The 20000-nt window shown below is 45.8% G+C and overlaps 1 protein-coding gene across 2 annotated transcripts in view; it reads left to right on the top strand.

The window, feature by feature from the left end:
* LOC118402509 (uncharacterized) overlaps window positions 1–20000 on the top strand; it is a 171700-nt gene that overhangs the window by 141190 nt on the left and 10510 nt on the right. For both annotated transcript variants that reach the window (XM_052476577.1, XM_052476575.1), the window contains exons 6-7: window positions 12603–12859; window positions 13468–13604. In XM_052476577.1, the coding sequence (XP_052332537.1) occupies window positions 12603–12859; window positions 13468–13604 (394 nt within the window). The remainder of the gene's footprint in view (window positions 1–12602; window positions 12860–13467; window positions 13605–20000) is intronic.

The raw sequence follows: 20000 nt of genomic DNA, 5'->3' as shown, positions 1-20000 counted from the left end.
CTATATAAGGTCCCACAGTTGACAGTGCATGTCAGAGGAAAAACCAAGCCATGAGATCAGAGGAATTGTCCGTAGAGAGCCAAGACAGGATTTTGTTGAGGCAAAGATCTGGGGAAGGGTGCCTAAACATTTCTGCAGCATTCAACCTCCCCAAGAACAGAGTGGCCTCCATCATTCTTAAATAGAAGAATTTTGGAACCACCAAGACTCTTCCTGGAGCTGGCCGCCCAGCCAAACTGAGCAATCGGAGGAGAAGGGACTTGGCCAGGGAGGTTACCAAGACCCTGATGAACCACTCTGACAGAGTTAATCTGTGGAGATGGGAGAACCTTCCAGAAGGACAACTATCTCTGCAGCACTCCACCAATCAGGCCTTTATGGTAGAGTGACCAGACGGAAGCCACTCCTCAGTAAAAGGCACATGACAGCCTGATTGGAGTTTGTCAAAAGGCACGTAAAGGACTCTCAGACCATGAGAAACAAGGTTCTCTGGTCTGATGAAACCAAGATTTAACTATTTGGCCTGAATGTCAAGCATCATGTCTGAAGGAAACCAGGCACTGCTCATCACCTGGCCAATACCATCCCTACAGTGAAGCATGGTGGTGGCAGCATCATGCTACGGGGATGTTTTTCAGCGGCAGGGACTGGGAAACTAGTCAGTATTGAGACAAAGATGAACGGAGAAAAGTACAGAGATCTAATGACAACCTGCTCCAGACCGCTCAGGACCTTATCAAATCAAATCAAATCAAAACAAATTTTATTTGTCACATACACATGGTTAGCAGATGTTAATGCGAGTGTAGCGAAATGCTTGTGCTTCTAGTTCCGACAATGCAGTAATAACCAACAAGTAATCTAACTAACAATTCCAAAACTACTGTCTTATACACAGTGTAAGGGGATAAAGAATATGTACATAAGGATATATGAATGAGTGATGGTACGGGGCAGCATACAGTAGATGGTATCGAGTACAGTATATACATATGAGATGAGTATGTAGACAAAGTAAACAAAGTGGCATAGTTAAAGTGGCTAGTGATACATGTATTACATAAGGATGCAGTCGATGATATAGAGTACAGTATATACGCATATATGCATATGAGATTAATAATGTAGGGTAAGTAACATTATATAAGGTAGCATTGTTTAAAGTGGCTAGTGATATATTTACATCATTTCCCATCAATTCCCATTATTAAAGTGGCTGGAGTTGGGTCAGTGTCAATGTCAGTGTGTTGGCAGCAGCCACTCAATGTTAGTGGTGGCTGTTTAACAGTCTGATGACCTTGAGATAGAAGCTGTTTTTCAGTCTCTCGGTCCCAGCTTTGATGCACCTGTACTGACCTCGCCTTCTGGATGATAGCGGGGTGAACAGGCAGTGGCTCGGGTGGTTGATGTCCTTGATGATCTTTATGGCCTTCCTGTAACATCGGGTGGTGTAGGTGTCCTGGAGGGCAGGTAGTTTGCCCCCGGTGATGCGTTGTGCAGACCTCACTACCCTCTGGAGAGCCTTACGGTTGAGGGCGGAGCAGTTGCCGTACCAGGCGGTGATACAGCCCGCCAGGATGCTCTCAATTGTGCATCTGTAGAAGTTTGTGAGTGCTTTTGGTGACAAGCCGAATTTCTTCAGCCTCCTGAGGTTGAAGAGGCGCTGCTGCGCCTTCTTCACGACGCTGTCTGTGTGAGTGGACCAATTCCGTTTGTCTGTGATGTGTATGCCGAGGAACTTAAAACTTGCTACCCTCTCCACTACTGTTCCATCGATGTGGATAGGGGGTGTTCCTCTGCTGTTTCCTGAAGTCCACAATCATCTCCTTAGTTTTGTTGACGTTGAGTGTGAGGTTATTTTCCTGACACCACACTCCGAGGGCCCTCACCTCCTCCCTGTAGGCCGTCTCGTCGTTGTTGGTAATCAAGCCTAACACTGTTGTGTCGTCCGCAAACTTGATGATTGAGTTGGAGGCATGCGTGGCCACGCAGTCGTGGGTGAACAGGGAGTACAGGAGAGGGCTCAGAACGCACCCTTGTGGGGCCCCCGTGTTGAGGATCAGCGGGGAGGAGATGTTGTTGCCTACCCTCACCACCTGGGGCGGCCCGTCAGGAAGTCCAGTACCCAGTTGCACAGGGCGGGTCGAGACCCAGGGTCTCGAGCTTGATGACGAGCTTGGAGGGTACTATGGTGTTGAATGCCGAGCTGTAGTCGATGAACAGCATTCTCACATAGGTATTCCTCTTGTCCAGATGGGTTAGGGCAGTGTGCAGTGTGGTTGAGATTGCATCGTCTGTGGACCTATTTGGGCGGTAAGCAAATTGGAGTGGGTCTAGGGTGTCAGGTAGGGTGGAGGTGATATGGTCCTTGACTAGTCTCTCAAAGCACTTCATGATGACGGAAGTGAGTGCTACGGGGCGGTAGTCGTTTAGCTCAGTTACCTTAGCTTTCTTGGGAACAGGAACAATGGTGGCCCTCTTGAAGCATGTGGGAACAGCAGACTGGTATAGGGATTGATTGAATATGTCATGCTCTGAGGGCGCGGCTGGGGATGCCGTCTGGGCCTGCAGCCTTGCGAGGGTTAACACGTTTAAATGTCTTACTCACCTCGGCTGCAGTGAAGGAGAGACCGCATGTTTTCGTTGCAGGCCGTGTCAGTGGCACTGTATTGTCCTCAAAGCGGGCAAAAAATTATTTAGTCTGCCTGGGAGCAAGACATCCTGGTCCGTGACTGGGCTGGGTTTCTTCTTGTAGTCCGTGATTGACTGTAGACCCTGCCACATGTCTCTTGTGTCTGAGCCGTTGAATTGAGATTCTACTTTGTCTCTGTACTGACGCTTAGCTTGTTTGATAGCCTTGCGGAGGGAATAGCTGCACTGTTTGTATTCGGTCATGTTACCAGACACCTTGCCCTGATTAAAAGCAGTGGTTCGCGCTTTCAGTTTCACTCGAATGCTGCCATCAATCCACGGTTTCTGGTTAGGGAATGTTTTTATCGTTGCTATGGGAACGACATCTTCAACGCACGTTCTAATGAACTCGCACACCGAATCAGCGTATTCGTCAATATTGTTATCTGACGCAATACGAAACATGTCCCAGTCCACGTGATGGAAGCAGTCTTGGAGTGTGGAGTCAGCTTGGTCGGACCAGCGTTGGACAGACCTCAGCGTGGGAGCCTCTTGTTTAAGTTTCTGTCTGTAGGCAGGGATCAACAAAATGGAGTCGTGGCCAGCTTTTCCGAAAGGGGGGCGGGGCAGGGCCTTATATGCGTCGCGGATGTTAGAGTAACAATGATCCAAGGTTTTACCACCCCTGGTTGCGCAATCGATATGCTGATAAAATTTAGGGAGTCTTGTTTTCAGATTAGCTTTGTTAAAATCCCCAGCTACAATGAATGCAGCCTCCGGATAAATGGTTTCCAGTTTGCAAAGAGTTAAATAAAGTTTGTTCAGAGCCATCGATGTGTCTGCTTGGGGGGGATATATACGGCTGTGATTATAATCGAAGAGAATTCTCTTGGTAGATAATGCGGTCTACATTTGATTGTGAGGAATTCTAAATCAGGTGAACAGAAGGATTTGAGTTCCTGTATGTTTCTTTCATCACACCATGTCTCGTTAGTCATGAGGCATACGCCCCCGCCACTCTTCTTACCAGTAAGATGTATGTTTCTGTCGGCGCGATGCGTGGAGAAACCCGTTGGCTGCACCGCCCCGGATAGCGTCTCTCCAGTGAGCCATGTTTCCGTGAAGCAGAGAACGTTACAGTCTCTGATGTCCCTCTGGAATGCTACCCTTGGTCGGATTTCATCAACCTTGTTGTCAAGAGACTGGACATTGGCAAGAAGAATGCTAGGGAGTGGTGCACGATGTGCCCGTGTCCGGAGTCTGACCAGAAGACCGCTACGTTTCCCTCTTTTACGAAGTCGTTTTTTGGGGTCACTGCATGGAATCAATTCCGTTGACCTGTTTGTAAGGCAGAACACAGGATCCGCGTCGCGGAAAACATATTCTTGGTCGTACTGATGGTGAGTTGACGCTGATCTTATATTCAGTAATGAATGAATGAATCCTAAGATGACCTGGGGTACTAATGTAAGAAATAACACGTAAAAAAAACAAAAAACTGCATAGTTTCCTAGGAACGTGAAGCGAGGCGGCCATCTCTGTCGGCGCCGGAAGTTCACCTTCCAACATGACAAATACCCTCAGCACACAGCCAAGATAACGCAGGAGTGGCTTCAGGATAAGTCTCTGAATGTCCTTGAGTGGCCCAGCCAGAGCCCGGACTTGAACCCAGTCAAACGTCTCTGAAGAGACCTGAAAATAGCTGTGCAGCAATGCTCCCTATCCAGCCTGACAGAGCTTGAGATGATCTGCAGAGAAGAATGGGACAAACTCCCCAAATATAGGTGTGCCAAGCTTGTAGCATCATAACCAAGAAGACTCGAGGCTGGAATCGCTGCCAAAGGTGCTTCAACAAAGTACTAAGTAAATAGTCTGTATACTTATGTAAATGTGATATTTTAGTTTTTTATTTGTAATACATTCGCCACCAAAAAATGCAACCTGTTTTCGCTTAGTCATTATAGGGTATTGTGTGTAGATTGATGTGGGGGGGGGGGGGCTATTTAATCCATTTTAGAATACGGCTGTAACGTAATAAAATTTGGAAAAAGTGAAGGGGTCTGAAAACATTCCGAATGCACTGTACAAAGAGTTACTCAGAAATATACATACAGTTCCTTCAGAAAGTATTCACACTCCTTGACATTCCACATGTGGTTGTGTTACAGCCTGTATTAAAAATATAGTAATATAGTATAAAAATATTGTCACTGGTCTACACACAATACGGCAGCGGCAGCGTAGCCTAGTGGTTAGAGCGTTGGACTAGTAACCGGAAGGTTACGAGTTCAAACCCCCAAGCTGACAAGGTACAAATCTGTCGTTCTGCCCCTGAACAGGCAGTTAACCCACTGTTCCCAGGCCGTCATTGAAAATAAGAATATGTTCTTAACTGACTTGCCTGGTTAAATAAAGGTAAACAAAAAAATATTTAAAAAATACACCATAATGTCAAAGTGGAAATAAGCTTTAAGAAAAAAACATACATTGAATATTCCTTTGAGCATGGTGAAGTTATTAATTACCCTTTGGATGGTGTATCAGTAGACACAGTCACTACAACGATACAGCCATCCTTCCTAACTCAGTTGCCGGAGAGGAAGGAACCCACTCAGGGATTTCACCATTAGGCAAATGGTGACTTTTTAAAATACGTACAGATTTTAATGGCTGTGATATGAGAAAATTGAGGATGGATCAACAATATTGTCGTTACAGTGGCTTGTGAAAGTATTCACCCCCAATGCCTTACAACCTGGAATTAAAATTGATTTTTGGGGGGGAGGGTTGTGTCATTTGATTTATACAACATGCCTACCACTTTGAAGATGCAAAATATTTTTTATTATGAAACAAACAAGAAATAAGACAGAAAAACTGAACTTGAACGTGCATAACTATTCACCCCCCAAAGTCAATACTTTGCAGAGCCACCTTTTGCAGCAATTACAGCTGCAAGTCTCTTGGGGTATGTCTCTATAAGCTTGGCACATCTAGCCACTGGGATGTTTTCCTATTCTTCAAGGCAAAACTGCTCCAGCTCCTTCAAGTTGGATGGGTTCCGCTGGTGTACAGCAATCTTTAATAGCACAGATTCTCAATTGGATTGAGTTGACGAGGCCATTCCAAGACATTTAAATGTTTCCCCTTAAACCACTCGAGTGTTGCTTTAGCAGTATGCTTAGGGTCATTGTCCTGTTGGAAGGTGAACCTCCGTCCCAGTCTCAAAGACTGAAACGGGTTTCCCTCAAGAATTTCCCTGTATTTAGCTCCATCCATCATTCCTTCAATTCTGACCAGTTTCCCAGTCCCAGCCGAATGAACCCCCCCCCCCCAAACATGATGCTGCCACCACCATGCTTCACTGTGGGGATAGTGTTCTCGGGGTGATGAGAGGGGTTGGGTTTGCGCCAGACATAGTGTTTTCCTTGATGGCCGAAAAGCTCAATTTTAGTCTCATCTGACCAGAGTACCTTCTTCCATATGTTTGGGGAGTCTCCCACATGCCTTTTGGTGAGTTTGCTTATTTTTTTCTGGACACTCTTCCTTAAACCCCAGCTCTGTGGAGTGTAATGGTGCTCCGTGGGATGTTCAAAGTTTTGGACATTTGTTTATAACCCAACCCTGATCTGTACTTTTCCACAACTTTGTTCAGGCTGTAACACAACAAAATGTGGAATAAGTCAAGGGGTATGAATACTTTCTGAAGGCACTGTGTAGCGAAATGAGGATGGGTTAACAACGTCACATTGTTCCAAAAGTGGAAAGGCAGCCGGTCTGCTTAGCGGTCTGCATAGCGGTCTGCCCAGCGGTCTGCTTAGCGGTCTGCCCAGCGGTCTGCTTAGTGGTCTGCTTAGTGGTCTGCTTAGCGGTCTGCTTAGTGGTCTGCCCAGCGATCTGCTTAGCGGTCTGCTTAGCGGTCTGCATAGCGGTCTGCCCAGCGGTCTGCTTAGCGGTCTGCTTAGCGGTCTGCAGAGCGGTCTGCTTAGTGGTCTGCTTAGCGGTCTGCCCAGCGGTCTGCTTAGCGGTCTGCTTAGCGGTCTGCTTAGCGGTCTGCTTAGCGGTCTGCCCAGCGGTCTGCTTAGCGGTCTGCTTAGCGGTCTGCCCTGCGGTCTGCTTAGCGGTCTGCCCAGCGGTCTGCTTAGCGGTCTGCTTAGCGGTCTGCTTAGCGGTCTGCCCAGCGGTCTGCTTAGCAGTCTGCTTAGCGGTCTGCTTATCACTTTATTCCTGCCTTTTCCCTCTCTGGTTAATCTAAGCCAGGGATCATCAACTAGATTCAACCGCTGGCCAATTTTTTTTCTTGAGCGGATGGTCTGCCTGGGGGCTGGAACATAATTACAAATAGTTTATAGACTGCAAATTGACCGCAATAAACCCAAACAGATATAATGTTTGACTGAAGCGTAAGAATTTTAAACTTAGCTTACATTTGTATACAATCATGTGTTTCTCTATTATGTGTGAAAATACTTGGGAAACAAATTTCTTAAATTCAAATCACTTGGAGCTGATTTCTTGGTGTTTTTACAGTCTTGTGTCCAAATCCCGAAAATATTGATTTATTTGCTCAGAAAGCTTGGGGGGCCAGATAAAACCACCTGCGGGCCACCAGTTGGGGAACACTGATCTAAGGTTTACAGTATGGGTTTCTTCACCGTAAACATCAAGTCGTCTCTTGTTACTACTCTGCATTGCTGCCTCCCAGTGGTAACTATAACAGCTGTAATCAAAAATAGTTAATTTACATGATACCCTGTACTTACACGTGATAGTGTGTGGTCAGGGAGAAAAAGACTGAAGGAAGCCTCAGCATTAATCACAAACTGACCTTTAGAGCCCTTATCCCCCTAGGCAGTTTTAGGAATGTGTAACCTAGTCTGTTACCGGGCAGGGTGGAGCTATTACCATATTGTGTATACCTATCCAAGCCTTTAACATGTGCCTAAGGGAAGCGGCTGGCTGGCTCTATCCCAGAGTGTGCTGCCTACACAGCTGCATGCTACACAAGCCTATAACTCACGCTGATCCTGAGCAACATTTGGAGTTGAATGGGAAATATACAGTGTACTACATCGTATAGAACGATCATTAACACATCTTCTCCCAATATCCCCATTCTCCCATTTGGGAGTATGAGTTGTGTAAGCCTGCTACTAGTGTGTCTGTGATTCTACCTGGGGACACTTTGATTCCATTGGTTAGACATTATTTCCATATGCTCTCGCTTTAAATGGCTGGCTAATCCACGGTCACCGCTAGCAGCACACTGAGGATTATCTGTGTTGTTTTCTCACAGAGAAGAGAGATGGTGCTAATCTCCTCAGAGAGAGGGAGAGTGAGGAAGAGAGATAATGGGACATATGATAGAAAGGAATAGAGGGAAAGGGGGAATAGAGGGAGGGAGGGAGGGAGGGAGGGAGGGAGGGAGGGAGGGAGGGAGGGAGGGAGGGAGGGAGGGAGGGGAGGGAGGGAGGGAGGGAGGGAGGGAGGGAGGGAGGGAGGGAGGGAGGGAGGGAGGGAGGGAGGGATAATGATTAGAAGAGGGAGAGAGAGTTAAAGAAATACAGTTTAAGTCAACTACTCCACAAATTTATTGTTAACAAACTATAGTTTTGACAAGTCAGTTAGGACATCTACTTTGTGCATGACACAAGTCATTTTTCCAACAATTGTTTAGAGACAGATTATTCACTGTATCACAATTCCAGTGCGTCAGACGCTTACATATACTAAGTTGACTGTGCCTTTAAACAGCTTATAAAATTCCATAAAATTATGTCATGGCTTTAGAAGCTTCTGATAGGCTAATTGACATCATTTGAGTCAATTGGAGGTGAACCTGTGGATGTATTTCAAGGCCTACCTCCAAACTCAGTGCCTCTTTGCTTGACAACATGGGAAAATCAAAAGATATCAAAAGATAATTGTAGACCTCCACAAATCTGGTTCATCCTTGGGAGCAATTTCCAAACGCCTGAAGGTACAATGTTCATCTGTACAAACAATAGTACACAAGTATAAACACCATGGGACCACGCAGCCGTCATACCGCTCAGGAAGGAGACATTCTGGCACCTAGAGATGAACGTACTTTGGTGTGAAAAGTGCAAATCAATCCCAGAACAACAGAAAATGACCTTGTGAAAATGCTGGAGGAAACAGGTACAAAAGTATCTATATCCACAGTAAAACGAGTCCAATATCGACATAACCTGAAAGGCTGCTCAGCAAGGTAGAAGCCATAAAAAAGCCAGACTACAGTTTGAAACTGCACATGGGGACAAAGATCATACCTTTTCGAGAAATGTCCTCTGGTCTGATGAAAAAAAAATAGAACTGTTTGGCCATAATGACCATCGTTGTGTTTGGAGGAAAAAGGGGGAGGCTTGCAAGCCAAAGAACACCATCCCAACCTTGAAGCATGTGGGTGGCAACATCATGTTGTGGGGGTGCTTTGCTGCAGGAGGGACTGGTGCACTTCACAAAATAGATGAGATCATAAGGTAATTATTTGGATATATTGAAGCAACAACTCAAGACATCAGTCAGGAAGTTAAAGCTTGGTTGCAAATGGGTCTTCCAAATGGACAATGACCCCAAGCATACTTCCAAAGTTGTGCTAAAATGGCTAAAGGACAACAAGGTCAAGGTATTGGAGTGACCATCACAAAGCACTGACCTCAATCCCATAGAAAATTTGTGGACAGAAACTGAAAAAGCGTGTGCGAGCAAGGATGCCTACAAACCTGACTCAGTTACACCAGCTCTGTCAGGAGGAATGGGCCAAAATTCACCCAACTTATTGTGGGAAGCTTGTGGGAGGCTACACGAAACGTTTGACCCTAGTTAAACCATTTAAAGGCAATGCTACCAAATACTAATTGAGTGTATATAAACTTCTGATCCACTGGGAATGTGATGAAAGATATAAAAACTGAAATAAATCATTCTCTCTACTATTATTCTGACATTTCACATTCTGAAAATAAAGTGGTGATCCTAACTGACCTAAAACAGGGAATTTTTACTAGGATTAAATGTCAGGAATTATGAAAAACTTAGTTTAAATGTATTTGGCTAAGGTGTATGTAAACTTCAACTGTATATAAAAAAACAATGGGATGTGTAAACCTAGAGGGCAGAGGGAGAGAAGAGAAAGAGAGATGGAGGAAAGACACAAACAGCACGAGTGACAGAATCGACATAGAGAGAGAACAAAGTGGTGGAGAGATTTAGGAGATACTCTGTTCCAACAGTACTGCAGTTGCATGTCTGTCTGCAAAATTGCTCAGAGCTAAGTCTGTCATCTTAAATTAGTAGTCAGACGAAGACATTATTTTGATATAAAATGTAGATAATCGAGTAGGACCTCACAAAGGCTAGGTTAGCAGGATAGAAAAGGCTCTTATACAACATCATGCAGTTGAAGAGATAATTTTTCATTTGCAGGGTGAACATATACAATGGCTGCAAAGGAGTCCGATTTAGATCATTTAAAGCTTCACTGATCAGGGTGGACATGAACACACACACCCACACACATGCGCATGAACCATATTTGATGCATGATGAGTTAATTATGACCATTTGACTACTGTACCATACTGTTTAGTTAATTAATTTCATACTTAGACTGAAGCAAAAGGCAATTGTTACAGATAAATAATTTGAATTTCAAAAAAAGAGTGTGAGTGTAGCGCAAGACAAGAGACGGTTGTACTGAGAGATGGAGAGAGAGAGAGCAGCAGATAGACAGAGAGAGAGACCAGCAGAAAGACAGAGAGAGAGACCAGCAGAGAGAGAGAGAGAGAGAGAGAGAGAGAGAGAGAGAGAGAGAGCAGCAGAGAGACAGAGAGAGAGCGAAAGATCAGCAGAGAGAGAGAGAGACAGAGAGAGAGAGAGAGAGAGCAGCAGAGAGAGATGGAGAGAGAGAGCAGCAGAGAAAGATGGAGAGATAGAGCAGCAGAGAGAGATGTAGAGAGAGAGCAGCAGAGAAAGATGGAGAGAGAGAGCAGCAGAGAAAGACGGAGAGAGCAGCAGAGAGACAGAGAGAGAGAGCAGCAGAGAGAGAGAAAGACAGAGAGAGAGAGCAGCAGAGAAAAATGGAGAGAGAGAGCAGCAGAGAAAGACGTAGAGAGCAGCGGAGAGACAGAGAGAGAGAGCAGCAGAGAGAGATGGAGAGAGAGAGCAGCAGAGAAAGATGGAGAGAGAGAGCAGCAGAGAAAGACGGAGAGAGCAGCAGAGAGATGGAGAGAGAGAGCAGCAGAGAAAGATGGAGAGAGCAGCAGAGAGGCAGAGAGAGAGAGAGCAGCAGAGAGAGAGAAAGACAGAGAGAGAGAGCAGCAGAGGAAGTGAGAAAGAAAAAGGGAGGTGGTGATAAGTGCTTTCTGTAAGCGTGAGAGAGGGAGAGAGATGAGTGTTTATTCTGGGTGTCAGAGATGGACCTCTGAACACTAGGTGGGGAGTGGAGAGGTTGATCGAGTGCCTGGGAGAGGGAGGGAGGGAGGGAGGGAGGGAGGGAGGGAGGGAGAGAGAGAGAGAGAGAGAGAGAGAGAGAGAGAGAGAGAGAGAGGTAGTGGGTGATGGAGTACTGAGGAGGAAGGGAGGAAGGGAGGGGGTGATGAGTGTGTGCTCACAGTATAAGTGACATCTCTCCTCCTCAGACAGATTGTCTCTCTTTCCCCCTAATGGGATCCTGTTATAGACCTCCTCCCCCCCTCGCTCCCTCTCCCTTCCTGCCTCCCTCTTTCTCTCTCTGACATTTCCTTTTTTCCCTACATAGAAATGTACCGTTATTGCCTATATTTCAATATCTGTGCCCTTCAATTGCCCTTTTCTCACTACATATTTTTTTGCAGTCTATCCCCTGTTACGATTACAGACTTCTAAGAGAATACAGTTCTTTACAACTGTGAAAAAATGAAAAAGTGTGTGTGTGTGTGGGGGGGTCAGAAATAGGATAAAAATATCAATATTTTCCTCCATGAGGGACCTTCAATGTTAGTTTTTGCTTTGAATATTGCTCATACCTAACCAGTCTATTTATCCCCACTTCAGCCTGCATCTTTCTGCCAATCATACTGCCTTCATCCAATATTCGGCTCAGGAAGCCCATGTCATGTAGAAAAACCTCAGAAAGCTGTTTGGAACCAGACCCAGCCGTGTTGCTCTCCAGTATGTAATCAAGGCAGGGCTTTGCCCTCGCTAGCAATCATCTGTCCTGATTTGATCAGAGACAGACTCATTCCTTCAGACTAGAAGAACCCTGCTGTGGAGAGAAACCACAACCAGGAGACAGGCAGACAGACACCAGACAAACAGAGAGAGAGAGAGAAGAGAGAGAGAGAGAGAGAGAGAGAGAGAGAGAGAGAGAGAGAGAGAGAGAGAGAGAGAGAGAGAGAGAGAGAGAGCCTTGCAGACAGATGTAGAGCCTTGCAAACAGATAAAAAGCCTTGTAGACAGATGGAGAGCCTTGCAGACAGATGGAGAGCCTTGCAGACAGATGGAGAGCCTTATAGACAGATGGAGAGCCAGGCAGACAGATCGACCGACAGATAGACCGACAGACAGGCAGACACACACCTCAGCTAGCACTTATAGCGTTCATGACTTCTCAGTAGACGCCAGACTCAGACCAGACTGGAGCTATAGCATGAAACCCGCACAGCTTCCTGCTGACTACGTACTGTATCGTGAATGTAATAGTTAACCAGATCAGCAGATCAATGTTTATGTTTCTACCACTGAATTAAATAGAACCTTGCGAAATGTTCACTGTCAAGGTGAGCTTATTGCATTTGTATGGAAATGCATATGTTTCTACGCCCTACCCACGACCACACACGAGAACGTGAATACATGAACTACCGGTGTTGTAAAGAGAAAGCATGATACAATACCACTTGGTAATGTTCCCCATGTTCCCCAGCATATAGACACCTACTGTAACACCTCTCTCTCTCTCCCTGCAGGCTGTAGACTATGAGAGTCGTAGCTCCTACTCCTTCTCTGTGGAGGTGTTGAACCCTATGGTGGATTCTCGGTTCCTGCGGCGTGGGCCCTTTAAGGACCGCGCCTCCATCAGGGTGGCTGTGCTGGATGCTGACGAGCCGCCTCGTTTCTCCCGGACGCACTACCGGATGGACGTGTCCGAGAACTGCCCTCCAGCATGCACTGTGGGAAGGGTTAGTGCTGTGGACCCTGATACTGGACTCACCAACAACATCAGGTGCTGGACTGGATCCTAAACTCTCTCTCTCTCTCTCTCTCTCTCTCTCTCTCTCTCTCTCTCTCTCACACACACACACACACACACACACACACACACACACACACACACACACACACACACACACACACACACACACACACACACACACACACACACACACACACACACACACACACACACACACACACACACACACACACTAATGAAGGATCAAGGCAAAATGATCATTATATGTTCTCTTAAGAAAAAATGATCTAGTGAGTGCTGGCCCTGTTTTCACACAGCTATACAAAGGAGGAAAAGGGCAATGTGTGGTGGAACGGTAGTTACAACGTTCATTGAGATATTTAGATAAATCAGCTCTACTTCAAGTGAGCTCATATCGACTACGATAATCTGTGATATTAATTCCCTGGCCATTTATATCCTCTCATGCTTATCTTTCTCTCTCCCGCTCCCCCTCTCCTGCTTTCACTCTCTATCTTGGTCTCACTCTGTCCCCTCTGTCCCTCTCTCTCTCTCCCTCTCCTCCGCCGCCTCTTCTTACCCTATCCCTCCCCCACCCTCCTCTTTCTCTCCCTCCTCCCGTTCTCCATCTCTCCCAGATTCTCTATTGATCCCCAGTCAGACCAGGAGGCTCTGTTTCGTATCACTGCAGACAGCGGCCTCATCACCACGGTAATGGAGCTGGACCGTGAGCGCGAGCAGTGGCACAACATCACCGTCATCGCCATGCAGAGAGGTCAGAGGGCACTATGTCATAATTTAGAGCTAGGCGTTTTGACCTTACCAGGAATAACTCTGCAGTAGTTATAGCATGACTCGGGCCTAGGATTTCAAAATTCCTGAAACTTTCAATAAATTGCCATTTTTTTCTGAAATCCCGGTTAAAAGATTCCCAGAAAGACGGAATCAGGAAGGAATAAGCAGAAAATCCGTAATCCTTCAACCAGGATTTCTGGAAAACCGGGACATTTATTGAAAGTTCCAGGAATTTTGCAACACTACTCAGGCACTTCGTTTTTCATGATCAGGACAATCTCCTGACCCCAGTCATTGCACATTCACTCTCCGCCAAAGCATGAAAAGCTGTAGAGAGTTGAAGTACAATACACTCCACAAAGCAGCTTTACTTTATGTCTTGATGGCTTCTATATGTTCCACAGGAACAGCAGTAGTAGCGCTGCTTTAACTATGCTAACAGTAGTAGCGCTGCTTTAACTATGCTGACAGTAGTAGCACTGCTTTAACCATGCTGACAGTAGTAACACTGCTTTAACCATGCTAACAGTAGTAACGCTGCTTTAACCATGCTGACAGTAGTAACACTGCTTTAACCATGCTGACAGTAGTAGCACTGCTTTAACCATGCTAACAGTAGTAGCACTGCTTTAACCATGCTGACAGTAGTAGCACTGCTTTAACCATGCTGACAGTAGTAACGCTGCTTTAACCATGCTGACAGTAGTAACGCTGCTTTAACCATGCTAACAGTAGTAACACTGCTTTAACCATGCTGACAGTAGTAGCACTGCTTTAACCATGCTGACAGTAGTAACGCTGCTTTAACCATGCTAACAGTAGTAACACTGCTTTAACCATGCTGACAGTAGTAGCACTGCTTTAACCATGCTAACAGTAGTAGCACTGCTTTAACCATGCTAACAGTAGTAGCACTGCTTTAACCATGCTGACAGTAGTAACGCTGCTTTAACCATGCTGACAGTAGTAACGCTGCTTTGAACATGCTGACAGTAGTAGCACTGCTTTAACCATGCTAACAGTAGTAACACTGCTTTAACCATGCTAACAGTAGTAGCACTGCTTTAACCATGCTGACAGTAGTAACACTGCTTTAACCATGCTGACAGTAGTAGCACTGCTTTAACCATGCTGACAGTAGTAACACTGCTTTAACCATGCTGACAGTAGTAACACTGCTTTAACCATGCTGACAGTAGTAACGCTGCTTTAACCATGCTGACAGTAGTAGCACTGCTTTAACCATGCTGACAGTAGTAACACTGCTTTATAACCATGCTGACAGTAGTAACGCTGCTTTAACCATGCTGACAGTAGTAACGCTGCTTTAACAATGCTGACAGTAGTAAAGCTGCTTTAACCATGCTGACAGTAGTAGCACTGCTTTAACCATGCTGACAGTAGTAGCACTGCTTTAACCATGCTAACAGTAGTAACGCTGCTTTAACCATGCTGACAGTAGTAACGCTGCTTTAACCATGCTGACAGTAGTAGCACTGCTTTAACCATGCTGACAGTAGTAACGCTGCTTTAACCATGCTAACAGTAGTAACGCTGCTTTAACCATGCTGACAGTAGTAGCACTGCTTTAACCATGCTGACAGTAGTAACACTGCTTTAACCATGCTAACAGTAGTAGCACTGCTTTAACCATGCTGACAGTAGTAACACTGCTTTAACCATGCTAACAGTAGTAGCACTGCTTTAACCATGCTGACAGTAGTAACACTGCTTTAACCATGCTAACAGTAGTAGCACTGCTTTAACCATGCTGACAGTAGTAACACTGCTTTAACCATGCTAACAGTAGTAGCACTGCTTTAACCATGCTGACAGTAGTAACACTGCTTTAACCATGCTGACAGTAGTAACACTGCTTTAACAATGCTGACAGTAGTAAAGCTGCTTTAACCATGCTGACAGTAGTAGCACTGCTTTAACCATGCTGACAGTAGTAGCACTGCTTTAACCATGCTAACAGTAGTAACACTGCTTTAACCATGCTGACAGTAGTAACGCTGCTTTAACCATGCTGACAGTAGTAGCACTGCTTTAACCATGCTGACAGTAGTAACGCTGCTTTAACCATGCTAACAGTAGTAACGCTGCTTTAACCATGCTGACAGTAGTAGCACTGCTTTAACCATGCTGACAGTAGTAACACTGCTTTAACCATGCTAACAGTAGTAGCACTGCTTTAACCATGCTGACAGTAGTAACACTGCTTTAACCATGCTAACAGTAGTAGCACTGCTTTAACCATGCTGACAGTAGTAACACTGCTTTAACCATGCTAACAGTAGTAGCACTGCTTTAACCATGCTGACAGTAGTAACACTGCTTTAACCATGCTAACAGTAGTAGCACTGCTTTAACCATGCTGACAGTAGTAACACTGCTTTAACCATGCTGACAGTAGTAACACTGCTTTAACCATGCTGACAGTAGTAACGCTGCTTTAACCATGCTGACAGTAGTAGCACTGCTTTAACCATGCTGACAGTAGTAGCACTGCTTTAACTATGCTGACAGTAGTAGCACTGCTTTAACCATGCTGACAGTAGTAACGCTGCTTTAACCATGCTAACAGTAGTAGCACTGCTTTAACCATGCTAACAGTAGTAACGCTGCTTTAACCAGATCCTAATTAAACACATGACATTTTATATTGAGTGATCACAGAAAAGGAAACATTTGACATCCATTTCCACCAGCTAAAGAATCCTATATTAACCCTTTAACGTCATACCTATTAGCGTAACACAGTGGTAGCCAGTAGCGGTGCGTGGGTAAAATCACTGGGGAAGCCAAGCCACAAATCACTGGGGAAGCCAAGCCAGAAATCACTGGGGGAAGCCAAGCCAGCAATCACTCGGGAAGCCAAGCCAGAAATCACTGGGGAAGCCAAGCCAGAAGAAAATGCCATATTACAACCTGTGTTGTGATAATTGTGTTGTTTGCTTTATAACCTGATAGTTCATATGCCTTGACACCGTGCTATATAGGCATAAGGCAGAAACAATAAGAAGATATTTGTATTGGTATTTATTGTGGATCCCCATTAGCTGCTCCCAAGGCATCCTCCTCTCTTTTATGTTGCTGAAACGATCTATTACTCTGTCGAACAAGTACACAACTGTTGTCTTAGGCTACCTGGCTAAAATGCTTGCTCGCTAGTCTAACTTCCATTCATGGGCAATTTTAGCTAGCGATCTAGCCCCCGGAGGACAAGGACACAACGAGATACAACAATTCAAGTTTTTCTCAATAACATTTTGCTTTTGATGTGACACTTTTTTTTGGTGCGTCAGGACCTTTCACAGTTGAGATCGCTCGGTTTAGCTCAATGCTGATTGGCTATTATTTTACCCTTTTTTTTATCAAGGTAGGCGAAATGCTCGCTGGTTTCCCTTGCATTCAATGCTATGAATGGCAACAATGTCATACTCTTTCTGACCAGACAGCATCAGATAGATGGGCTACACATACCGAGACAGAGGGGCGCTGTTTCACTCGCTAGGGTGAAATACTTTCAGCCTCTTGTGAATTGAAGGAAAATTATGAAACACGGAGAGACTAAAAATATGTTTTTCTTTTTTTCTTGGGGAAGCTTCCCTTGGCATCCATGAATACACACCACTGGTGGTAGCAACAGTAGTGGTTAGTGTGGTGACAATGTTGGTCTTTATTTAAGCAGTACCAGCGTTGCAGTGGGTCTTCAGTAGTACGAATGACGCTGCCAGAGTTGAATAATGAGCTCTATCAGTTAAACAGACCATTGGCGGCAGGATCAGTATTGTTATCTGACTCCGCGAGAGCCGTTCTCAACTCAGTGGCCAGGGGAAGCCACTTTCATCTCCTCTCCTCTCAAATCAAAGTTTATTTGTCACGTGCGCCGAATACAACAGCTGTAGTAGACCTTACAGTGAAATGCTTACTTACAGGCTCTAACCAATGGTGTGGGAAAAAAAGGTGTGTGTGTGTGTGTGTGTGTGTGTGTGTGTGTGTGTGTGTGTGTGTGTGTGTGTGTGTGTGTGTGTGTGTGTGTGTGTGTGTGTGTGTGTGTGTGTGTGTGTGTGTGTGTGTGTGTGTGTGTGTGTGTGTGTGTGTGTGTGTAGGTAAGTAAAGAAATAAAACAACAGTAAAAGACATTTGTAAAAAGAGTAGCAAGGCTATATACAGACACTTGTTAGTCAGGCTTATTGAGGTAGTATGTACATGTAGGTATGGTTCAAGTGACTATGCACTTGAACAGAGAGTAGCAGAAGTGTAAAAAGAGGGGTTGGCGGGTGGCGGGACACAATGCCGATAGCCCGGTTAGCCAATGTGCGGGAGCACTGGTTGGTCGGGCCAATTTAGGTAGTATGTACATGAATGTATAGTTAAAGTGACTATGCATATATGATAGCAGCAGTGTAAACAAGGGGTTGGGGGGAAGCACACAATGCAAATAGTCCAGGTAACCATTTGGTTAACTGTTCAGGAGTCTTAGGGCTTGGGGGTAAAAACTGTTAAGAAGCCTTTTTGTCCTAGACTTGGCACTCCGGTACCGCTTGCCATGCGGTAGTAGAGAGAACAGTCTATGACTGGGGTGGCTGGGGTCTTGAATGGCAGGCAGCTTTGCCCCAGTGATGTTCTACCCGCTGAAGTGCCTTGCGGTCGGAGGCCGAGCAATTGCCATACCAGGCAGTGATGCAACCGGTCAGGATGCTCTCGATGTTGCAGCTGTAGAACCTTTTGAGGATCTCAGGACCCATGCCAAAGGTGATCAGGTCTAACACTGTTGTGTCGTCAGCTAACTTAATGATGGTGTTGGAGTCGTGCCTGGCCATGCAGTCGTGGGTGAACAGGGAGTACAGGAGGGGACTGAGCACGCACCCCTGCGGAGCTCCAGTGTTGAGGATCAGCGTGGCAGATGTGTTGCTACCTACCCTCACCACCTGGGGGCGGCCTGTCAGGAAGTCCAGGATCCAGTTGCAGAGGGAGGTGTTTAGTCCCAGGTTCCTTAGCTTGGTGATGAGCTTTGAGGGTACTATGGTGTTGAACGCTGAACTGTAGTCAATGAATAGCATTCTCACGTAGGTGTTCCTTTTGTCGAGGTGGGAAAGGGCAGTGTGGAGTGCAATAGAGATTGCATCATCTGTGGATCTGTTTGAGCGGTATGCAAATTGGAGTGGGTCTAGGGTTTCTGGGATAATTGTGTTGAGGTGAGCCATTACCAGCCTTTCAAAGCACTTAATGGCTGCGGACATGAGTGCTACGGGTCTGTAGTCATTTAGGCATGTTGCCTTTGTGATCTTAGGCACTGGAACTATGATGGACTGCTTGAAGCATGTTGGTATTACAGACTTAATCAGGGACATGTTGAAAATGTCAGTGAAGACACCTGCCAGTTGGTCAGCACATGCCCGGAGCACATGTCCTGGTAATCCGTCGGACCCCGCAGCCTTGTGTATGTTGACCTGTTTAAAGGTCTTACTCACTTCGGCTACAGAGAGCGTGATCACACAGTCATCCGGAACAACTGATGCTCTCATGCATGCCTCAGTGTTGCTTGCCTCGAAGCGAGCATAGAAGTGGTTTAGCTCGTCTGGTAGGCTCGTGTCACTGGGCATCTCGCGGCTGTGCTTCCCTTTTTTAGTCTGTAATAGTTTGCAAGCCCTGCCACATCCGACAAGTGTCAGAGCCGGTGTAGTATGATTCAGTCTTAGCCCTGTATTGATGCTTTGCCTGTTTGATGGTTCGTCGGAGGGCATAGCGGGATTTCTTGTAAGCTTCCGGGTTAGAGTCCCGCACCTTGAAAGCGGAAGCTCGACCCTTTAGCTCAGTGCAAATGTTGCCTGTCATCCATGGCTTCTGGTTGGGGTATGTACATACAGTCACTGTGGGGACGACGTCCTTAATGCACTTATTGATAAAGCCAGTGACTGATGTGGTGTATTCCTCAATCCCGGAACATGTTCCATTCTGTGATAGAAAAACAGTTCTGTAGTTTAGCAACTGCTTCATATGACAATTTGAAGGAGGATAGAGGAGGATAGAGTTGTGGTCGGATTTACCAAATGGAGGGCGAGGGAGAGCTTTGTACGCTTCTCTGTGTGTGGAGTACAGGTGACCTAGAATTTGTTTCCCTCTGGTTGCACATTTAAAGTTTTTCTCAATTACTAAAACACCATTTCTGAAACCTTGCTCCATTTCCTGAAAACATTAAACACAAAACCTCATCTTCAAGCACTAATCCTCTCCTCTCCCCCTCTCCTCCTCTCCTCTCCTCTCCTCTCCCCCTCCCCTCCTCTCCTCTCCTCTCCTCTCCTCTCCTCTCCTCTCCTCTCCCCTCCCTCTTCTCCGCTCCCTCCTCTCCTCTCCTCTCCTCTCC

Source organism: Oncorhynchus keta, chromosome 23 (assembly GCF_023373465.1).
Source record: "Oncorhynchus keta strain PuntledgeMale-10-30-2019 chromosome 23, Oket_V2, whole genome shotgun sequence".
Classification (NCBI taxonomy): Eukaryota; Metazoa; Chordata; class Actinopteri; order Salmoniformes; family Salmonidae; genus Oncorhynchus; species Oncorhynchus keta.
The sequence above is the reverse complement of the archived record's forward strand: the minus strand, read 5'-3'. Positions and strand labels throughout refer to the sequence as shown.